We start from the raw sequence: 15,238 nt of genomic DNA, 5'->3' as shown, positions 1-15,238 counted from the left end.
AACAGAGGAGCAGGGCTGGCTGCCAGCTCAGCCACCTCCCCCTGGACAGACAGGCACACCCACGTGCAGTCAGCTTGACATTTTATTTGGGTTTATGACAGACAGACGGTTCCCGAGTCAGTGTTTAAGGCCCGCGCCCCCCACGGCCTCAGGACAGACCCATGAGTGCTGCCTGGGCTCCTGGCCAAAGAGCAGCACCAGCAGCGGCCGCAGCCTCGGGAGGGCTGAGCGCGGAGCAGGGGGTGCCCGGGCAGAGCAGGGGACGGGACCCGCCTGGCTGCCAGGCAGCTGTCCCCAGCTCTGTTAGCAGCAACACAGGTTTGAGCAAGCAGCCTTCCCTTTCTGCCCTCACTGCAGCGCCCGCACGTGCTGTCCCCAGTCGGGACCAGCGGGCAGGACATCCAGTCCGTGGCACAACTGGGAGCAAGCCGACGGCCCCAGCGTAGAGCCTGAGGTCACGGGCACAAGTCATGCAGGTCCCTTAGGTGCGGTGCCACCGCCAGTCCCCAGAGCTGGCCCACAGCTGAGGCACGGATGCTGGCTGAGCAGGCCCAGGGCGAGGGGGATGTCGGAGGCAGCTCTCCAGGTGGGAGGCTGCAAATTCAGTCCCAGAGCCCCCAGGTCCCGCAGGGCTGAGCCCCTGGCTCGGGGCACTGGGGAGGAGATGGCAGAGACTGGGGAGGAGAGCCTGGCTGAGGCGGTGGTGGAGGGGGCCAGGCAGGAGGCGCGAGCAGTGGCTCTGGTGCTTGTTAGCTGATGCTGCCTCCCTTCAGGCTCTTACAGGAGACTGTCCCCAGCTTGGTCAGGAAGTTTCTCTGCTTCCACTGAGCCACGCAGTCCTCGGAGACGCGGAAGTCGACCTGGGGAGCAGAACAGGGGAGGCAGGGTCAGGCCTGGGCTGCCAGTGGTGCCACGCTCAGCCGGTGGGGAGGTTTGTCTCCTCCACAGCTTTGCGGACAGGAGCAAACATGGGCAGCAAATAGCTGATTTGGGGTCACCCAGAGGGGGACAGCGGCATCTACGCGGCCCTAAGCACTGCCCCACGCGATGCCTGGCGCCCCAGCTACTCCGAGCTGTGGCTCAGCTTCCCCCCCGGTGCAGCCCCTCACCTGCAGCTTCTCAAAGACCTTCTTCTTCGGCTTGAGCTCGTCCTCGGGGTTCCCGTCCTCGTAGCCCTCCACGTAGACGCGCTCCCCGGCGCAGCACCCGGCCGGCGGGTCCAGGGGCTCCACCCGCCGCGGCTCCCCCACGCTGCGGAGGGGTGTGGAGGAAGCCGAGTCAGCCCAAGGCGGTACTCGCCGGCCCCTCAGCCCCACTGGGCTCCGAGGCAGGAGAAGGGGGGTCTGGACTGTACCCCTGAAAGGCTACGGCCCCGATGCCCCCCTCCCTCACCTGGAGGCACACAGCACCATGCCCTGCGACTCCACGCCCCTCATCATCTTGGGCTTGATATTGCAAAGCAGCACCACCAGCCTGTCCTGCATCTGCTCCTTGGGGACGAACTGCACCAGGCCACTGACCACGGTGCGGGGCTCAGGCTCGCCCACGTCGATCTTCTCCACGTACAGGCTGTCAGCATCCGGGTGCTGCCAAGCAGAAGCAAGGTGAGGAGCAGAGAAGGGGACTGGGGTGGCAGAGAAGAAGGAGGGAGAGCCCACAAACACCCCGAGTGCCCATGTCACCATGAGGGAAGGTTACTCCCCTCTCACCCGTTGTGCCCGTACCTGCTCCACACTGATCACTTTGCCAACACGGATGTTCAGCTGGGATGGGACCACCATGTTCTCCGGCTCCGAGTTCTTGGTGTGCTTCTCTGCAGGCTCTGCAGTGCAAAGGGAACAGTTGGGCCACTCAGCGTAAACCCAGGGAGCTGGCGAGGCCCTGGGGAGCACACAGTGACCTCCAAATGAGGTGAGGACAGTCCCTCCTCTGCTTTGCCGGCCTCTCAAGCACCAGAGAAGCACACTGGCATCTGTTCTCTCCAGGGTGGGCATACAGCCCTGGCGTTGGGCTTTCCTCACCTTCCTAACGCTCTCCAGGGCTGCTCCTGAGACTGAAGTTTCAGAACTTCTCTCTAACCTCAGCTCCTGGAGGGACTCTCTCCCACCCAGCCCTGTGTGGCCAGGGCCCCGCTTCCCTCAGCTCCCAGCACCTCCTTACTGGCTGTGGGATACGCCATGTGGGTCAGCTTCTTCAGTTCCGGGCTGTTGAACTTCTCTCTGATGGGGTCAAGTAGTTTGTTCAGGGCCACTTCCACCGAGTTCTTCAGGTCTCCGGGATGCACGACCTGTATCGTGACAAACAGACCGGTTCCTGCATGGGTTCCTCCAGGGCAGGGGGAGCAGCAGAATCCGCTGATCTGAGGCCAGAGAGGTAGGAACTGGAGGCCAAGGAGGGCAGGGAGATGAACGCCAACCCCTGGCCTGATTCCCCCTCGGACATCAGAGCCCCTCTTCTGGACTTGCAGCCTCAGCTGGGAACAGCTGAAACCAGCTAAACTGCTGCTCTGTTCCAGGACGTGGCTGACGTGGTCCTGTCCTGCCCCCACAGCCTTCACCCATCCTCTCACTGTCGGGGCCTCCTGGCTGGGAGCACCCTGCCACCCTACGGGGCCACGCTCTGCTCCGCACCCCTTCGTGGTGCAGATTTCCCTCTCCCACTGCTGCTCAGAGACCCCACAGAGAGCTCTTGGGCGCCTCAGGGACAGGGAGAGGGTTCAGTCCATCCCAGCACTCACCTGCTCAGCAAAGTCCTTCTCCAGGGCCTCATAGGCTGTGTAGGTTTTGTTTCCTCCCCATTTTTCTTCTCGCAGAACCACAAACTCTGCGACACACAGATTTGAAGGCTCAGATTAACCCAGAGACTCACCCCCTGCTCAGCCAGATAAACCTCCTGCCCCACTTAGCCCAAGAGCGGAGGGGGACCGCAGCAGGGGCTGGCGAGGGGGCACTCCGGGGCAGTCTGCTTCAGGGGACACGCGCTCCTGTCCCCTCCACTTACCCACAGGAAAAACTAGACCCAGCGCCCGAGCGTGGTGAGCCCCTCACCTGACTTGAGGGGAAAGAGGACGTGCTTGATGAAGGAGAGGACACCGTTGTTCTCCACGTTCCCTGGCTCGCAGAAAGCCTTCCTCAACTTCTTCTTCACATCCTCCTTGCGGTCCAGAAGGTCAATCTTTGAATCCTGAAGGAAAAGATTTCCGCAGCCCTTCACCCAACCTCTTGCTCAAGAGACAACTCACGCTGGAGCTGCTGCAACTTCCTTTTAGACCCCAGTGTGAGCGGAGAGAGAAGTCACCTCTTGGGGTGCAGCCTCTCTGCCCCCCCAGCCATTGACCGATCCCCCCCCCCCCCGAACCCCTGACCACAGCCACCATTCAGGGACCAACCTCTTCTGACGAGCTCATTTTGCTGCCTGTCAGACCGGGAACCATCGGGTTCATCAAATGGACGCGCTTGGCATAGCCCAGGGAAGGAAGGTACTGGGAAAAAGCAAGGAGGCAAGTCACGGACAAGCCTCTTCTGAAGATGGGCTTGAACTCCCAATCCCTGTTTGCTCCTGGCTCCAGATAATTTGGGGACCCAGAATAACAGGAGCCAGAAAGCTACCACAAGTTCATAAGCCATGGAGAGCTGCAGCCAGGGACGTGTGGCAGCACTATTTTGCACACCAGAGCCCCAAGGATGATGAGAATAGCAGTAGGCGCTGCGAAGAGCAGCATGGTGCCAGCTGAAATCACAGACACGCTTCTCCCAATGGACTGGCGACTGTTCCAGCCCTGCCCCAGGCACCAGCACCGCAGGGAACTCACCAACACCCCCATCCCTCACCTTCTCTGCAAAGGTGAATATCTTCCTCTGATCCACTCCTCCAAACTGCGCGTCGACCTTGAGGTACTCCTCATCCAGGGCCTGCGGAGAGACACACGCAGCCTTGAGATGGGGCCCAAGGCTCCACACTCCAGCTGTGCTCGGCCCTCAGAGGTCCTGCCCGTCCCCCAAGATCTGCCCAGCCTCTGCCAGGGCAGTAGAATGACCCCCTCGTATAACGACCTTGGCATCCAGCCTCGCGTGTCCCCGCAGTCCTGGCTCTGCCCAGCCCCTCCCCGGCATAGAAGCAGCTCTGCCGACCTGCCTTGTCACCCACCTGCAGGCCTGGGTAGAGCAAACCGCTCAGCAAGGGGTGCTCCACCTGCTTCACCACCTCCGCTCCCGCCTTCTTCGCGTCGTGCTGCGTCACCACGGACGAGAGGCGGTACACGTCCAGCGTGTACTCCCTGAGGGAAGGGACAGCACTGTCAGCACCGGGGAGGGGACATCTTTTCGAGCTGCTTCACACAAACACTGGTTCTGGCCACACTGAGAGGAGCCAAAGCCTGGAGGCACCTTCGCTTTGTTCCCCGAATGACAGTGCCGGGCAGCAGGCTGAGGAACAGGGCAGGCTCAGGAACAGCAGTGCCCCAGGTCAGGCTCTCCCTTCCTGAGAGGACCAGGCGCCCCAGGACTCACTTGCTGAGCTGGTAGTCAGTGCCCCGGACAAACTTCAGCTTTTCCAGCGGCACCCCAATGCTCTCCAGCATGGCTTTGATCACGTTCTCGTAATAGCGGGTACGTAACTCCAGCAGCTCCCAGGGGGCCTTCATGTTGTCTAGGTAAGCATGGAGGTCAGCAAAAAGTATCGTCACCTAATAACGGAGGGGGACAGTGTCAGTGCCACACGAGTCAGGGGAACGACACGTTCCCATCCATCAGCATGGTGACAAAGCCCCGCAGGGTCTGAGCTCCCAGCCTGGCCCCGTACCTCACACCCTGCCTTCAGGAAGTCTGCGATCTTGGACATGGGCACGAAGTAGGCCACGTGCGGCTTGCCCGTGGTAGCAGTCCCCCAGTAGATCTTCAGCTCTCGTTCCTTCAGGATGGCCATGAGCTTATCTTCCCCCAGGACCTCCTGTAGAGGCCCAAGACACACATCTGGCATGGCTGAGCCTCCCCGGGAACACGCTGGGGGAGGACAGGGGCAGGGCAACGTCCCATTGAACGGCCAAGCTCCGAGCTGTGCCCAGGCTCCGGCCTACCCTGCACGTCCCCGGGGCTCCTGCCGGGTCCAGAGGCTGATCCGGGTCCCCCCTCGCTACGCCCAGGACCTGCCCCGGCCCCGATCCCCCCCGCCTCGGCCTGCACCGGCCCCGATTCCCCACCCCTCCCCGCAGTACCTGCAGGTTCCGGGTGATGAGGTGATACTTCTCCTGCGGGCCGGGCGCGGGCTCCATGGCGGCGGCTGCAGGCAACGAGACAGCGTTACCAGAGGCACCAGCCCCCCCGGGAACCCCCCGGGGCCCTGCCCGGCCCCGAGGCCGCCCCGGTCCGCCCGGCGCAGCCCCCACCAACCTGCCCCGGGTTGCATCAGCTCCGCTCGGCGCTCGCCTGCCGCGCCTGGACGTCACTTCCGCCCCGTCCCGAGCGCCGAGCTGCCGATGAGGAGGGGGCGGAGCCGAGCTCCACCAATGAGACGCCGCCTCGCGCGGTGGCGGGGGGGGGGGGGGGGGCTCGCACCGCCTTTGCCGTTAAGATGGCGGCGGGTGAGCGCAAGGCGGCCCGTTCCTCCGCCAGGCCCGGCCCAGGCCTCGGCGGTTCCTTTGTCTTATTGTAGCTTTTTGTTTATGTATTTGTTCCTCCTTCGGGCTCGGGGGGACACCCGGCGCCTGGGCGGGCCGGGCCTGGGCGGGAGGAGGAGCCGGGGGCGGGCCCGGCGCCTCCTTCGGGGCGGCCTCGGCCCCGGCCCCGCTCAGCGCCATTGAGGCGCCGGTTGGGCGGCCCGGGGCGGTGCCCGAGGGTTTGGGAGCTAAAAGGGGGCAGCTGAGGTAGGGGCAGGCCTGTGGCGGGTGCGAGTAGACCCGTGAGGGAGAGAGGGTAGATGAGGGAGGTGCGGAGGTGGAAGGCCGGGGGTTGCCTTTGTGCCCTGGGGTGAGCTGGGAGCAGGAGCGCTACGCCTCGAGATTCTGCTGTTTCAGAGAAGACATCTCGTGGTGGGCAGATCCTGGGGCCGAGGGGACTGTTACCCCGTGGCCCGTGATTGTTTGCTCTAGCAGGTGCCCCCCCCCCGCTCCCCTCTCTCCCCTCAGGGAGCAGATCCCAGAGCAGTGCGGCGCTCCAGCTTGGGAGATCCGCGGCTGGCTGCGGGGAGTGGGGCAGCCAGTGCCTGAGCCTTGGCAGAGCTGTGGTGCTCCGCAGTTTTGTCTCTTGATCTCACCATTTACTGAAGCTGTGCTTGAAACCCACATAAAGTGTGTGTACCTTTCTGAAGAGCCTTCCTTTGACTCGCCTGCTGCGGCTCCAGAGCTGGTGCTTTTTGCAGTTGGGGGTGAGCAGGCTCCAGTGTGGTCTGACCCATCAAGCACCGGTGCTGGAACGAGGGATGGGGTGAGAGGGTGGCAGCGGGCAGCCTTGCCTTATATCAGTTTAAGAGCCATTTAAACTGTTACAGAGCATTGCCCTGGTGAAAATCCCTGAACAGCCCCTGAATTCAACCCACATCTGTGGGGAATGGCAGGGGGGCTCTGCCTGGGCCTGTGCTCAGTTGATGTGGGGCTGAAAGTAGAGACCCAGTGTTGGCTGCAGTTAGGTGAGTTGGGAAGGTCATGGCAGCAGAGAAATCATTTCCTTGGCTGCAAGCCGAGCACGTAAACATCTCCAAATGTATTTTTTGTAAGCCGGTTCCAGCAAAAACGCTTAAAATGTTTAGTTCTCCTTCAAGTTCTTGTTGGTTAGGAGCTTGATTTTGAGCCTGCTGCGCTCTGTAGGACTAAATCCATGTTTAATTTGTTTTTATTTGCCCTTTGTTTCTCTTCAAAGCACTTGTAGCTAAATTGCAGAACTCCAGGCAAGTACTATCTAGTGAGGACTGCCCATGACTCCCTGTGTTCTTGTATAGGTTTTGTACATACGTAGGTGATTCCCGAGGTATTTTCTTTCTTCTGTGTGGTTACAGCATTATTCTGAAAGTGCTGATTTTTATTATTCAGACAGAATCACAAGAGGAAGGAGCAGAACTGCCTGGGTTTTGTTCCTGGAGTAGGTAACACCCCCCCTCCCCCTTTTTGAAAGCAGTTAGTAGTCAAAGCAATGGAAAGACAAAAGATATCCCTGTTGGTCAAAGAGGACAGGAAATACCTTTCCTTAGTCAAGATTCTCCTGCTGGGTAAGAGTCAAATGCAGGGCTTTCAAGTCAAAAGATTTGTGTTGGTGCGAGTCCTCACGAAGAGGAAAACAGGTTTTGTTTGGGAATACTTTTAAACTATTGAGTTTTACGGGAAGGTTCTTTGTGTTCTGACCTTTCGTTATAATATGTGTTTTGTATGAGTGTGTTAGTGACTAATACGCTGCTGAATGTCCTCTGAGCTCCCTCACAGAGTTACTCTTCCGTTGCTCAGTTTTTCCTAACCCAAAAAAGACTTTTTCTTTGTTTAGTATCTTTGAAGGACAGAGGTGGGGGTTCAGACACAGGGAGGGTCTGCGGGGCTTTATTTAATACCTGAAGTGTGCTCTGGACTTGAAATGTAAGGTCGTAGAGAATGAGGCTTGTGAATACTGGTAGGTGGTGGTAGAGCAACTGGTTTACAGCAGCTTTGGAGGAGATCGTAGAGACCACGTTGATGATTGGGGCATTAGTCCTGCTTGTTAAAGCCAAACAGCCTCGCGTGTGGGAACACTCAGGGAATGAGGGGCTGGTGGTTATTATATGTTGTTTAAGACCTAAAATAGTCAGGAGTGGAGGTAACAGCGACCAAGAAGTTAAAATCGTTGTGCCTCAGCTCGTGTTTCTGCCTTCCCCGTTATACTACTGCACCTTCAGAAAACAGCTGAGTTTCTCTTAAGATGTTGGGTTTGCTGGCAGGTTGGAGCTGAATCCCAATTTCTTTTCTGCAAGGGCTGATCAAAGGGCAGCAGGATCAGATGAACTTTGGGACAGGCTTCTAGAGCTGTAAGCAGAAAGCACAGGGTCACGGAGATACAGGAACCGACAGCGACATGGGTGACCGTTCCCCTCATGCCTCTGGGCTTTGTCTTTATCATGAATATAAACCTCCTGTTCATGATGCAGTTCCTAGGGCCAAAAGGCTGTTGGATTCTGCAGAGCGGGTTCAGGCCCTGCAGTCAGCTAAGAAGGCTTGTGTGTTGAGTCATGGCTGTGGCACTCCAGATCCATCGGAGAACATGCTGCTCTGTTCCCCAGGTTCTGCCTCCTGTCAAGGATCCTCTTGTTTTCTGCATGACACTGGCTGTGGTGACCTTGTTGCCAGTTCTTTTTCATCAAAATATGATGATGTAGCCATTTCTCTAGATACAACCAGATGTTTTGATGATAGTGAGCTGGATGACTCCTTGTTGGAACTGTCAGATGGTGAAGAAGGGAATTCTCCTTTCAATTACACTGAGGAAGAGATCCAGGAAATCTTGGCAGATGATAGTGTGGAATCTGAGCAGTACCTAACTAGAAAAAGCACTCTGAGCCAAAATGTAAATGGAGAGAGTGAAAAGGATGAGAGCGGCAGCTGCAGTGGGGCATCAGTCGTCAGCAAAGATGCAAATGTAGCCTCAGAGATCGCAGAGAGACCCAATGAACCTCTGTCCAGAGAGCGTTCGTCAGTCAGTTCTGAACGTTACCCTCGCCTTTTGAATGAAGATGCTAGTTTGGATGAGAGCTGTCTGCAGTCAGCCCAAGTAACTCGCATGTTGTTTGACCTTGACATTCAGGAGCTTCTGAGTCTTAGCCCAAATGATGCTGGCTTTGTAGATCAGCCTCTGGAGGACAGTTGTTTGGAGGAAGCCGAAAGAGAAGCTTCAGAAGCAATCGTAAATGATTGCCTAGAGTATGCTGGAACTGCCAGTGGCTGGGTTCTCGAAGAATCCTCAGAGGGGCTGATGGCTAATAGCCAGCAAAGCCTGGGTGTGGATGGAAAGACTCCCCTGACAAGCAGAGATGTGTCTAACTTCTGTGGTGATCATGTGGAAAGATCCATGGCCTCTTCTGACCTTGCCTGTGGCCAGAGTACAGCTGATGAGAGTTCAGCACCCGTGTTGCCGAGGTGTCCCACACCATCTTCTACATCCAGAAACAAAGAACTTTCCAAAGGAACAAAGAGCTGTTTTTCAAGGAAATCAGACTCTCCAGAGGATGATGAGGGGGAATCTACAGAAGCTGAAGGGCCATCAAACAGCATTAAAGTAAAGACCCATCTTAATTCTTGTAACTAAAGTGTGTTTAGTTCTGTTCCTCTTGATTTGTACTTGCAGTGATGTCCATATGCACAAAGTGTGCGCTTTTACACAGTAAGGGAGGGCTTTTCAAGTGGAGGAAAGTGTGATTTTTATATAACTGTATAAGCAAGACTTACATGAAATGATTTTTTTTTTGTTAGGTGTTAATCCCCTTTTTCCTTACCTTTCCAGTTAAGTGATACAGCTGTGGGCCAGATTGGACAGAAAGAGACAACCAGTGGGAAGACGCCTGGCAAAGTTATCCCTGTGCCACAGGAGGAGGAAGAAAGGTAATTTCTTAGGAGCCTCTAAATGCCTTTACGCTTTGAAAAGTGTCCCAGCGGTTTCCTAAACCAGTTTGGTTGGTCACGTGCTGCTGGTTTTATCTTTATTTTTTTTCTTAAGATGCACTGAAATAGGGGGGAAAGTACTTGATATTTTACCCTGTAAGAGGGGGAAGAATATAGGGCTGGCCCAAATGAGAAAGCAGGTTGCAAAGACAGTCCTGAGGGCAGAAGAGATGTTGGTGCTGGCTTGGCTTGTTGGCCGCTCTCCTTCTGGAGTGGTTTCCAGCAGGTGGCAGCAGCAGAGCAGCTCTGGGCGCTCCGCAGGGATGGTTTCTTCTGCTCTCCGCTGCTGCTGGGCCTGCAGTTGTCAGTTCCGTGGTTCTTCCCCGCGGCCGCTGCAGACCTGCTGCGCTCGGATGTTCTGTGCGTGGCTGTTCCCAGTGTGGCCTGGAGTGACATGAAAAATCTGTTGCTTTTGAGGGCTCGCTGGAGGTTCCTGGCCTGTGAACCAGGACAGTGCCTTGCTGGTTCACTCATCTGACACTCCTGCTTTGCTCTCAGTATTTTATCTTTGCAGCTTTATTCGAATAAATGCTTCTATTTTTGCAATCATAGAATAGTGCTACAAGAAGTTCATGTCTGTGGTAGCTCTGCGGGACACTTTGCCCTTTCTGTCTTCTGTAACCTAATTTGACAAATTGTCTAAGAAAATTGATGCTGTCTTTTATTTTAAAGACTGAAACAATGGACGTGCATTTCGGAAGCAGAGCTTGAGCAAAAAGAACATTTATGTCCAGAGTGTGCACATCCATACGAAGAAAACTGTAGCTCTTACACCAGGTAACCCCCAGATGGGATGGGGTAGGGCTGTACTGGTGGGGAGGACAGACATCCTAGCAGGAGGCCTGGCGTGCTCAACTTGTATTCTTTGGTGTTTTGAATGTATGTGTTTTTTCAGAGGGAAATAGAAAGTGCCTGCTACCCTTGCCAGCACTACCCTGCACAGAGTTCCTACACAGCAATCAGTCTTCTTCCAGGGCTGGTTCAGCTGAGTTTCATAGTTTGGGATACCTGGGAAACGTTTTCCAGGCTGCTTGCTGTGGTAAATTCAGGGATGTTCCCAAAACAGGCCCCCATCACCTGGGAAGAGCCAAGCTGAGCTCTGGCTGCTTGTGTTGGGAGGTAACTTGTTCTTGTCAGTCCACAGCTATGAACCCGGACTTGGGGAATCTTTAGCTTAAGAGATTAAGAATCTTTAGCTGAGATTTGGATATACTACTGGGACCTTCTACACAATTGCCCCTCTCAACAGTGGCACCTAAGACCTATCAGCAGCAGAGGTTTAAAGGAAGGTGTGTGTAAGGAGTCAGTATGGATATCAGCTGGAGAGCAGTGTCTGATGGGTTGGCAGGTAGAACCGGGATGTTCTGAAGGGCAAAGAGTGTTCTGGTACCTTCCAGAGATGGCCTCCCACTGTGGCTATTCTGAGCGTTCATGGGTGCAATAATTGTCATTTCTTGAAAGTTCTAAGAAAATGCCAGTTCAGTGGCGCATTGCACGGAGCCTGCACTTATCTGGGCAGCGCGAGCAGCTGCATAGCCACAGGGCTGCTTTCCAGTGTGTGAATACAGCATCAGTAATGCAGAGGGGACTACGCAAGGAGAGCTAAAATGGCCTGTTTTCTCTTCCTTGCAAATTAAAAATGCAAGACGTATGTTCTGAGTCACAGAAAATCAGGCAGGAGCTGCAAATGAACAAGGCTTGCGAGTGAAATCGAGATCTATTTTGCTGGGGAAGAACATTGTCTGTGATGCGCACAATTTGATTTTCTTATTAGTGCCAACCTCTCCTATTCCAAATAGCTGTAGGCTTGGAATTCAGCCCGCCAGACAGCGTGGGCTTTCCCAGTTGTCACAGAAGCACCTTGTCAGTGGGCTGACTTTGACCCCATATGGTACTTCGGTGCACCCGGATCTGCAGCAGTGTCTTGTGCATCGTTTGTGTAGGAGAGGCAGAAAGGCAGAATGAGCCCAAGAAATTCCTGAAGGAAAATTAGCAGCTTTCAGAGTCAGCAAGGGAATTCCCTTTGGGAAGCAGTAGCTAATATATGGCTGCTACAAATCTTTAGCTCTGTTTTGTGTTGCAAATCTCCTGGCATTTGTCTAATGGTGGTGTTTGACTTTACTATCCCCTCTTCTACACGATCTGTCTGCTCTTCCTTGTATCCTGTCTCTTGCTCCTGGCTCATAGCTTGTCTGGGTGAATTACAGGCTGGCTACAGCAGAGGCTTTGTCTTTTCCCTTCTCTACATGGTACCTTGCAGGTTCTCTATAAATACAACTTTCTCGTATCCGTGTTGAGCGACTGTGTGCTAGAAGTTGCACTGGCTAGCACACCTACAGCCTTTGAACATTGACTGGTTGGAAGAAAACCTGTTGTATTCAGAATAAACTTTTCACATCTAGCCACCTCGAGTGAGTTGGGAGATAACCTGTGATTCTGGTTGTGCTTCCTCTCATTCTGGTTTCTAGAGGATATTCAGTCTGAATAGATAAATTTATTTGTAGCTTCCCATAGGAATCTAAATGCTCCTGAGGCCCTGTTGTAGCAGATGTGAAAATGAGATGTGATTTGAACATCTGCTTGGAAATGGGTGGCTGAAACTGATAATTGACCACAAAAGATTTCTGCCAGCTGACCGTTTGTAAGCATTCGCACTTTGTTATTGACCTTTATCCAGCAGTAAATAGAATCATATCCTTCTTGATGAGTCCTCCTCGGCTCTTCTGGTTGGGTCTGTATCAGGCTGCAGAAGTCACGAGGCTCCTGCTTTTATGACTGTGGCTCTCGGCACTGAATGTTTGTGCTCTGCTGCTCGGTCTTGTCCTCAGCAATGTGCGGGGCTGGATAGGCCAGTATTTGAACGGGCAGGGGAAGAACAAACTTAACAGAAAAAGCATTTCCCTCTCTAAACAGCCTTCTCTTGGTTTCCACCCAAACATCTGTACTTCAGATCTGCTTTCACAGGTCGTTAACATTGCAATTGTGCGTGTGGGGTAGAGCTTGCACACCTGCTGCTCAGACAAGTGTTCTCATGTTATTTGGAGCGGGATCACTCTCGGCAAAGTCATGCACCCCCGGGTACCTGGGAGGCTGAGCTAGCTCCTGTCTGACCTCCAACCACTGCTTTCTCTGACTGCCTCTGCTAGCAGAACTCCACCAGGAGCTCTCCTTGAGGCTTGGTTTGTTTAATAGAGGTTTATGATGCTTAGAAATTTTACCAGACTTCTTACAACCTGGGAGAAACCTGATAAATTATTTTCTTGGATCCCTCTTGAATCAAAGGAGAGGAGGAGGGAATACCTTATAAAGAGCCACAGACCATCTGGTCTTACTGTAATAAGGAAGATCAGTATCTTTAAAAACCAGACACACTAGGTTTAAGGTGGTGGAAAGGGAGAATAGTATAAGGGAACATACGGAGAAACAAATCTGTGAAATACAAATGAAGGCTGCGATAGCAGACTCTGCCTTGAAAGAGCCTGGTCTGTGGATTGGCACTGAGCTGGCTGAGGAAAAAACTTTACATCTTGAAACAGTTCTTACCTGCCCAAACTGATTTTTCTTGAATGGAAAGCATGCAGGGAAGGTACAGGGCTTGGGCTGTGCTGACATCAAGGAGGAATTACATTTATGGCTGAGTCTAGGAGGGAGATTTCACTTCAAATGAAATCCACCTACAACCCTAAATTTCAAGAGGGATGTGAGGTGGGGTTCGGAGTAGGGGATGGGGTAGGAACTGATAAAGCAGCTTGCAGGGAGGCTTATGGTGCGGGGAGTGGTGGGAGGAGTTAGCTGTTCTTAGCAGAGTGTGACACTCCTCAGTCTACATGACTGTTCCAGGGGCTTCTCTAGTAACAAACCACATGGCTCCAGTTTGCAGGTACTTTTGCTGAGATAATCAGAGCTCCAAGTTTCTAAACCAGAGTGGAACTTGCCTAAAAATCTCACCCTAAATCTGTAGTTTGGTCTTAACTGCATTTTGTGGAAGGGTGGGGGATGGACGGTGCCTGAGGAGAAAGAAATCGAAGTGGTTTAAGTTCTGTTCAGATTATCTAGGGTGTCACTGTCCCCTTTCCTCATGTGTAATGGCCGTAAGGATTCTTACTCTGAGCCCTGGCTTAGAGAGTTATGTGAGGCGCTGAGATAACGGCTCCTCTCTCCAGATGCTCGATGGGGCTAGTCTGCTGCTGCGACTGCCTCTGGTGGAGGAGCTCAAACCTCTTACTGGTGTGACGTCCTCGTGGGTCATGGTGGTAGTTCGCACAACTTCTAGTCTTCCCTCAGGTGCGGGGGTGAAGGATGCACCCCTGACAGTAGGAAACAACCCCCCTGTTTCTGTCACCCATTTTGCCTGTGAACCAGAATGGCCGAGGGAGGGGGACTTACAGGAAGGCTAAGAGTTTGTGAGAAGTGGTGATTTCTTCTAGTCACGCACGCATCCTGCATCAGCTCCTTGCGGACAGTGCGAACCGTTGGGTGACGGGGAGAGTTTGCCTTTGGTGACCTGTTTTGGAGCACCTCTGTCCTTCCTAAACAGCGCAGCCCCGAAACACGGATTTTTTCAAGAACGCTTCTGAAATCTACTTCTAGAAGTATCTTTTTTTAACAAGAAATGACTCCTTTGGGTAAATAAAAGCTGATACTGCAGTTTATGAAGGAGGTCTGGATTTGCTCAAGAGACTTTATGTTCCCTGGAAAGGAGGAGGTGTTACACAGCACCGTGATTCACGTTAATCACATGACTGCAGTGGCAGGATGGAAAAACCTTTGAGTTTCGACGGGGCAAGGACACAATGTTCTGTACTGAGAGCACCTTGAAACAGGGGACTTCTGCAAGGGCAGTATTCCAGGGAAGTTGCCTTTCACTGAGCGGTAGTACCTGTTCTGAGTGAGCAGGAGGGCAAACACTTCGGCAAGGTTGGAGTTACTGGTGGTTTCGTATTTTGTGGCAGGAATTCAAGGATTTGTGCATTCTGCTGAATCATCTGTTGCTGAGCAAGGCCTTCAGATCTGCTGTTTTGAGGAGAGGGGCTTATTCTGTGTATGCAGCTAGCACTGGCTGTAAGATCAGTAGTACCAGAGCACTCGAGTAATGGGTAAAAGTTTGATCCTCTGTGACCCGTGTAACTGTGACCTAGAAAGACCTCTTGTGAGCAGCCTGTACGATCCAGTCGTGACACAGCTTTTCTGATAAATGTATGATTTTATGGTAAAACCATGTTGAGTGTAACGCAGGTATCTCTCCCCAGCTGTTGGCATGAATGAGTTGCTTTTCTGGCTCAAGACCTATCTGCTCACTGGCTGCTCTTGCTGAGTAACTGCTGTAGAAATGAATCTCTCTGTGTGGTGGATGTGATGACCCTGGGCCAGACGGACGCTCCTTCTCCAAACCTCCTGTTCGATAGAGTTTTTGCAGGAGTGACCCCTGCAGTGGTTTGTGCTCCTTCAGCTGGGTCTGCAGTTGGTAAATGCCATTTCCTGAGTTGTGCTGATGCCTCTGCACAAATGAGAAAAAAATCAGGCAGCAGAGTTGGCTTTTTCCAAAATGCAGAAGGGGCAAAGCAGCCTCTAGTGATGTGGAAAAGCTTTGTAACACTCTGAGGCCTGGAGATAACCGAGCTTATTGAAATA

At 53.7% G+C, this 15,238-nt stretch overlaps 2 protein-coding genes across 3 annotated transcripts; one reads left to right on the top strand and one right to left on the bottom strand.

Moving 5' to 3' along the window:
• Positions 1-190: 190 nt before the first annotated feature.
• YARS1 (tyrosyl-tRNA synthetase 1) lies at positions 191-5,408 on the bottom strand. 2 transcript variants are annotated; one of them, XM_086479432.1, is made up of 14 exons: positions 5,388-5,408; positions 5,213-5,277; positions 4,801-4,947; positions 4,509-4,684; positions 4,147-4,276; positions 3,831-3,911; positions 3,389-3,481; positions 3,048-3,183; positions 2,738-2,823; positions 2,153-2,287; positions 1,725-1,820; positions 1,393-1,586; positions 1,110-1,251; positions 191-860 (listed from the first exon to the last, which is right to left on the bottom strand). In XM_086479432.1, exons 1-14 carry the CDS (start codon positions 5,401-5,403, stop codon positions 750-752), a joined length of 1,608 nt encoding a protein of 535 aa, XP_086335558.1. In that variant the 5' UTR covers positions 5,404-5,408; the 3' UTR covers positions 191-749. The 2 variants fall into 2 exon arrangements, with proteins under 2 accessions (XP_086335558.1, XP_086335557.1); XM_086479431.1 differs by having other exon boundaries at positions 1,725-1,822; positions 2,161-2,287.
• Positions 5,409-8,027: 2,619 nt separating this feature from the next.
• S100PBP (S100P binding protein) lies at positions 8,028-14,378 on the top strand. The gene is given in 6 exon segments (XM_086480008.1): positions 8,028-9,224; positions 9,450-9,547; positions 10,280-10,384; positions 13,448-13,487; positions 13,771-13,920; positions 14,145-14,378. Coding segments are annotated over 6 exon segments (1,824 nt in total).
• The last annotated feature ends 860 nt before the right edge of the window (positions 14,379-15,238 follow it).

This window comes from Leptosomus discolor, chromosome Z (assembly GCF_034619465.1).
Source record: "Leptosomus discolor isolate bLepDis1 chromosome Z, bLepDis1.hap2, whole genome shotgun sequence".
NCBI lineage: Eukaryota > Metazoa > Chordata > Aves > Leptosomiformes > Leptosomidae > Leptosomus > Leptosomus discolor.
The sequence above is the reverse complement of the archived record's forward strand: the minus strand, read 5'-3'. Positions and strand labels throughout refer to the sequence as shown.

Coding starts and splice junctions, on each gene's coding strand:
- YARS1 (XM_086479432.1), bottom strand. Junction 3,482..3,830: donor TATTCACCTTTGCAGAGAAG/GTGAGGGATGGG, acceptor GCTTTTTCCCAG/TACCTTCCTTCCCTGGGCTA. Junction 3,184..3,388: donor AAATGAGCTCGTCAGAAGAG/GTTGGTCCCTGA, acceptor CTTTTCCTTCAG/GATTCAAAGATTGACCTTCT.